Source organism: Pristiophorus japonicus, chromosome 5 (assembly GCF_044704955.1).
Source record: "Pristiophorus japonicus isolate sPriJap1 chromosome 5, sPriJap1.hap1, whole genome shotgun sequence".
Lineage (NCBI taxonomy): Eukaryota > Metazoa > Chordata > Chondrichthyes > Pristiophoridae > Pristiophorus > Pristiophorus japonicus.
In genome coordinates, this window is record NC_091981.1 from 223400103 (window position 1) to 223406879 (window position 6777).

Genomic DNA, 6777 nt, shown 5'->3' on the forward strand with positions numbered 1-6777 from the left:
TCTCCCTGCACCCTCCCTCTCCCATGCTTCAACTGCAGCTATTGATGTTTCTTATTGAAATGGTGGTTCTGAATAAGAACGTTTATGCCACTGATTCGGAGAAGCGCACAGCATTCAGTAATAGCCGGCGGTGGATATATTTTCAAGATCTTGCATAAAATACTGATATAACAGTAGGTGCAGCTCTGTGCAGAACATACTGATAACTGCAGGAGTAAGGAAAAACGGCCAAGAACGATTCGATCAGTCATAGTCCCTGTGGCCTCTGTACTTGCCGTAACTGCTGCCGTCCCCGCCATTCTGGCTCAAGTACCCACCCGAGTAGCTGTTGCGTTCTCCCGAGTTATGCTGGCCGCCTCCTCTGCCGCCGTAGCCGTGGTCCCCAACGCCGCCGCTGCCGTCCCTGCCTCCACCGTAGCCGCGACCGCTGCCTGACTTTCTCTCCACGTGGGCCCCCCCCCGATTTGTCGCCCGTCGGTGGATTTCCTGATCAATGCCTGCTCTTCCAGGGTCTACTCGTCTGTGTGGGAATTTCGACTGCCAATGAACGGCTTCTTTCTCCTCCAACTCGGTCGGCGCTGCTCTTTGGGGACAGCGGTCTGTGGAGGGATGAAGTCTTCCCAGCTCCCAAAGACCTTCCCCATCCATCTCCTGCCTAGTAGCGTCGGTCCATCACCTGCAATGACCCACAAAAGTAACCCGTGCGTCTCACCCCCGTGAGATACCTGCACATCCGCTCTGCCAAGGACAGGTATCAGTACCCTGGTGTAGGTACGCAGCTTTGTCGTGACCGGGACCAGCTTGGGTCATGCAGCTGGGTTGATCCACAGTTTATCAAAAATTCTCTGACTCATCAATGACGGACCCGATCCAGTGTCTACTTCCATACTCACAGGGACTCCGTTGATCTTGACTTCCATAATCACTGGGACCGAATCGTCGGTACACGTATACAGTCCAGCACCTCATCTTCTTCTGCCTGCTCCTCGCTGGATGGTGGATCCTCTACCATCTCCTCAGCCAGACGGTGAGTCAGGTTTCTTTTGCACATACGCTGAAGGTGGCCTTTCGTGTGGCAGGCATTGCACGTTTACTCCGCAAACCTGCACCGGTGAGCCACGTGGCTTCCTCCGCAGCGCCAGCATGGTGCTACTCGATTAGCCCCCCTCGGCGGACTCTGAGTTCCCAGACCCCAAGGTCCGTGCTCGCTGCCCTGGGCAGAGCCATGTTCTGCAGTTTTGCACATGGTGGCCGCTATCTTGTGGACAGTGCCTGCCAGGTTCGAGACTGTATGTATCATCTGCTTGGTGCTGTAAGTCGAGGTCATAAATGCCCTGCTGATGGTGATGGCTTGCTTCAGGGTGACTGTAGGTTCTGTGGATAGCAGTCTGTGAAGGAGACCCTCATGGCCAATCCCCATAACAAAAACGTCCCGCAACGCCTCGTCAAGGCGTGTGCCAAAATCACATGGCGCCGCGAGTCTCCTGAGGTCCGCAGCATATTTGGTGACATCCTGGCCCTTAGGTCTGCAGTGGTGGTAGAATTTGTGCCGGGCTGTGAGGATGCTCTCCTTCGGTTTCAGTTGGTCACGAATGAGTGTGATCAGCTCCTCATATGACTTGTCCCTGCCGTTCTCGGGTGCCAGCAAATCCCTGACGAGACAGTAAACCTCATTGCCACAACTGGAAAGCAATATCGCCTTACGCTTCTCTCTCTGTGCATCCGTATTCCCCGTCAGGTCGTTTGCTGTGAAGTAGTACTCGAGCCTTTCCGTGAATGTCTCCCAATCATTGCCCACCGTAAAATCCTTTAACGAGCCCAGAGTAGCCATGGTTGCGTGAAGTTCGTCCATGTCCTTGTCGCCAATATGATGTATGTCGCACTCAAATCACGGTGGGCTCAAATGACTCCACACGGTCTCGTGTTGTAGTAACTGCTGTGACCTTAGTCCTTTATTAGGTAACTCCAGAGTGCCTTCTCAGGTGTGGTGGGCAGCCTTTTATACTTTGTCTTGCAGGTAAGTTCAGGTCTCCCATCACAGCGCCCTCTGTGGCACACTATTGTACTATTACATTTAATGTACCTGGACAATACATAACAAGTAGAAAACATCAAAAATTGAAAGCTGGCTTAAGGGAAAGTGGATATGTGGTTAGGCCAATTATGTGTACGGTTTTGTTGTTACTAATGACTAGCTACAAATATATATGTGTCTGGAGGTTGGATCTTATTGCTCTAATCGATCTCTTCTAATTGTGGAATGTGGTAATGTACAATTCTATTGACACAAGCTGATCACAGACCAACGGACTTTAAAATGGTATCCTGAGAATCTGAGTCTGCAGCTACCCGACATTGACCCTAATCGTGCTGTTATTCAGAAGAAGGAAATGCAGAAATGGAGTACAAGATTTCAACAGCTACAGAGCTTGAATCAAGCAATTGTTGTGGACATTAACCATTACACTGCGGAAATTGAGAACGTTCGCATAACTTTGGATCAGATTGGACATGTAAGCTGGTGGGAATCATTGTTCGGATGGAACCCGACGGCAACAAGCGTGATGAACACAATGATACACCCAGTTCTTATGCTGGTGCTGTTTCAATTAATTGTGCTTGTCATTTTGATTTACCATGGATAGCGTGTTCGAAAACGAGGACTACAACTGGAAAATGCTGTTGAACTAGCTCAACTGGCCATATAAATGTATAAGGGCTGGCAGAGAGGCAAAGAGAAGAAGTGGAGGAATATGAGAGCACAGGCCCGCATTTCTGAAACACTTTGCTTCAGCGCAGTCTGGAGACATCGAAAAGGTTAAAAGTTGAAGATTGTAGTTTGGATTCCAGCAGTGGATGTTTGGATCGAAGCAGGCTGCGAGACGATATGGAGCAATGTAGCCATTCAAGTTTGTCTATCTGATCACCTGTGTGTTCACAGTACTTCATGGTGGGAGGCGATTTATGGCGGTGAGACTTGACTTCAGGATAAAGAGTAGCTGGTCATTTATCTGTATGTTAACTATTTGTATGTATCATCGATATTATCTATGCAGGGAATCAAAGAAACTCCTGTTTCTGATTACTATGCGAGGAAAAGATCTGGTTTGTGTACAGTAATTCATGACATCGTCTGTGTTAATTATCTGTATGTACTATGCAAGGAAACAAGAGTTCAAAGGCTTTTTAGGTATAAGAGATGGAACGGGCTGTTTGTTAGACACACACACTAGACACTGGACATTCAGAAGGCGTGTGCCTCACAAGCAGCCACTGGAAATCGGAACAAGCAGAAAGTTGGCCTGTGAAGTGTTTGTGTCTCAGTAGCATTCATACTGGGTTTGTTTAGTATGATTGTTTAAATAAAAGACCTGATCCTACCATTACTACAGCAAAGGGTAATGGTTGATGGGTGTTTAAGTGGGGTTCCGCAGGACTCAGTACTAGGTCCCTTGCTTTTTATGATATATATCAATGATCTAACTTGAATATAGGGGGTATGATTAAGAAGTTTGCAGATGATACTAAAATTGGCTGTGTGGTTGATAATGAAGAAGAAAGGTGCAGACTGCAGGAAGATATCAATCAACTGGTCAGGTGGGCAGAACAGTGCCAAATGGAATTTAATCCAGAGAAGTGTGAGGTAATACATTTGGGGAGGGCAAACAAGGAAAGGGAATACACATTAAATGGTAGGATACTGAGAAGTGTAGAGGAACAAAGGGACCTTGGAGTGCATGTCCACTGATCCATGAAAGTAGCAGGCCAGGTAGATAAGGTGGTTAAGAAGGCATACAGAATGCTTGCCTTTATTAGCCGAGGCATAGAATACAAGAGCAGGGGGGGGGCAGTTACGCTTGAACTGTATAAAACACTGATTAGGCCACAGCTGGAGTACTGCGTGTAGTTCTGGTTACCGCGTTAAAGAAAGGACATGATTGCACTGGAGAGGGTACAGAAGAGATTTACAAGGATGTTGCCGGGAGTGGAGAATCTAAGCTATGCGGACAGATTAGATAGGCTGGATTTGTTTTCTTTGGAACAGAGGAGGCTGAGGGGAGACCTCATTGAGGTGTATAAAATTATGAGGGGCCTAGATATAGTGGATAGAAAGGGCCTATTTCCCCTAGCAGAGGGGTCAACAACTAGGGGGCATAAATTTGAAGTAATTGGTAGAAGCTTTAGAGGGGATTTGAGGGGAAATTTCATCTCGCAGAGGGTTGTGGGGGTCTGGAGCTCACTGCCTGAAAGGGTGGTAGAGGCAGAAACCTTCACCACATTTAAAAAGTACTTGGATATGCACCTGAAGAGCTGGAAAGTGTGATTAGGCTGGATAGCCTCTTGTTGGCTGGCATGGACACGATGGGCCTAAATGGCCTCCTTCTGTGCTGTAAACTTCTATGATTCTATGATTCATACTAAGAGCAGTGAAAAGCTGGCACTCTCTCCCTAAAAAGCTGTTGAAGCAATTGAAAATTTCAAAATTGAAATTGATAGATTTTTGTTAGGTAAGGAAGGGCATTACTGGATATAGAACCAAGATGGATGAATGAAGTTAAGATACAAATCAGCCATAAAATCATAAAATCATAGAATGATAACACGCAAGGAGGTCATCCAGCCCATTGTGCCTGTGCTGGCTCCTGCTAGAGATATCCAATTAATCCCACTCCCCTCCCCCGTAGCCCTATCAATCTTTCCCCTTCAATATTTATCCAATTCTCTTTTGAATGTTACAATTGAATCTGCTTCCACCAGACAGTGCATTCCAGATCAGAACAACTCGCTATGTAAAAACATGTTTCCTCATGTCACCAATCAGATTAAATCCGTGTCCTCTGGTTAACAATCCTTCTACACGGAAATAGTTTTTCTTTATCAAAATACTTTGTTATTTTGAACACATCTATTAAATATTCTCAACTTTTTCTGCTCTAAAGACAACAATCCTAGCTTATCAAGTGATTTGATACAAAAATTGGCTGCCTGGTTGATAATGAAGAAGAAAACTCTATACTGCAAGAAGATATCAATAAACTGATCAGGTGGGCAGAACAGTGGCAAATGAAATTCAATCCAGAAAGGTGTGAGATAATGCATTTGGGGAGGGCTAACAAGTCAAGAGAATACACATTAAATGGTAGGACATTGAGAGGTTGTGAATCTTTGGAATTCTCTACCCCAGAGAGCTGTGGAGGCTGGGTCTTTGAATATATTTAAGATGGAGAAAAGCAGATTTTTGAATGATGAGGGAGTCAAGGGTTATGGGGAGTGGGCGGGGAAGTGGAGTTGAGGCCAGGATCAGATCAGCCGTGATCTTATTGAATGGGGGAGCAGGTTCGAGGGGTCAAATGGCCTACTCCTGCTCCTATTTCTTATGTTCTTATGTCCTTATGTAAGTGTAGAGGAACAAAGGGACCTTGGAATGCATGTCCACAGATCCCTGAAGGTAGCAGGACAGGTGGATAAGGTGGTTAAGAAGGCATACAGAATACTTGCCTTTATTAGCCGAGGCATGGAATATAAGAGCAGGTAGGTTATGCTTGAACTGTATAAAACACTGGTTAGGCCACAGCTAGAGTACTGCATGCAGTTCTAGTCACCACATTACAGGAAATATGTGATTGCACTGGAGAGGGTATAGAGGAGATTTACAAGGATGTTGCCTGGACTGGAGAATTTTAGTTAAGAGGAAAGATTAGATAGGCGGGGTTGTTTTCTTTGAACAGAGGAGGCTGAGGGGAGACCTTATTGAGGTGTATAAAATTATGAGGGGCCTAGATAAAGTGGATAGGATGGTCCTATTTCCCTTAGCAGAGGGGCAACAACCAGAGGGCATAGATTTAAAGTAATTGGTAGGAGGTTTAGAGGAGATTTGAGGGGAAATGTTTTCACCCAAAGGGTGGTAGGGGTATGGAACTCACTGCCTGAAAGGGTGGTAGAAGCAGAAACACTCAGCACTTTAAAAAAGTACTTGGATATGCACTTGAAGCTCCATAACCTACATGGCTACGGACCAAGAGCTGGAAAGTGGAATTAGGCTGGACAGCTCTTTGTTGGCCGACGTAGACACGATGGGTCGAAATGGCCTCCTTTCGTGCTGTAAGTTTCTATGGGCTAGACTTTCTACTATGATCGCTATCGCCCAAATATGGCCGATATTTCCGACCTTAGTGCTTTTTTATATTTTTCATGATCTCTGGAATATCGCCCATTTCAAAAACCGCTAGTTTCACCTTTTTAATTTGGGCAATAGTCTTAGCGATGTGAAATGGGACTTAACGATAACATTATCATCATCATAGGCAGTCCCTCCAAATTGAGGAAGACTTGCTTGCACTCTAAAAGTGAGTTCTTAGGTGACTGCACAGTCCAATATGGGAATTACAGTCTCTGTCACAGGTGGGACAGTCGCTGAAGGAAAGGGTGAGAGGGACTGTTTTGCCACATACTCCTTCCACTGCCTGCGCCTGTTTTCTGCACACTCTCAGCGACGAGTCTCGAGGTGGTCAGTGCCCTCCTGGATGCACCTCCTTCACCTAGGGCAGTCTTTGGCCAGGGACTCTCAGGTGTCAGTGGGGATGTTGCACTTTATGAAGGAGGCTTTGAGGATGTCCTTGAGATGGTTCCTCTGCCCATCTTGGGCTGGCTTGCCATGTAGGCGTTCCGAGTAGAGCGCTTGCTTTGGGAGTCTTGTAATAAGAACATAAGAAATAGGAGCAAGAGTCGGCCATACGGCCCCTCGAGTCTGCTCCACCATTTAATATGATCATGGCT

At 46.3% G+C, this 6777-nt stretch overlaps 1 protein-coding gene across 1 annotated transcript; it reads right to left on the reverse strand.

Moving 5' to 3' along the window:
* Positions 1–243: 243 nt before the first annotated feature.
* Positions 244–1831, reverse strand: LOC139264142 (protein suex-1-like). Its single transcript, XM_070880227.1, has 2 exons — positions 1705–1831; positions 244–578 (listed from the first exon to the last, which is right to left on the reverse strand). Exons 1-2 carry the CDS (start codon positions 1829–1831, stop codon positions 244–246), a joined length of 462 nt encoding a protein of 153 aa, XP_070736328.1.
* Positions 1832–6777: the final 4946 nt, after the last annotated feature.

What these genes read in the sequence shown, in the direction of transcription:
- LOC139264142 (XM_070880227.1), bottom strand. Translation starts at nt 1,831, where the DNA reads ATGGCTACTCTGGGCTCGTTAAAGGATTTTACGGTGGGCAATGATTGG. An exon ending in GGATGCACAGAGAGAGAAGC is followed by an intron (nt 579 to 1,704) that starts GTAAGGCGATAT and finishes CCCAAAGAGCAG; the next exon opens with CGCCGACCGAGTTGGAGGAG.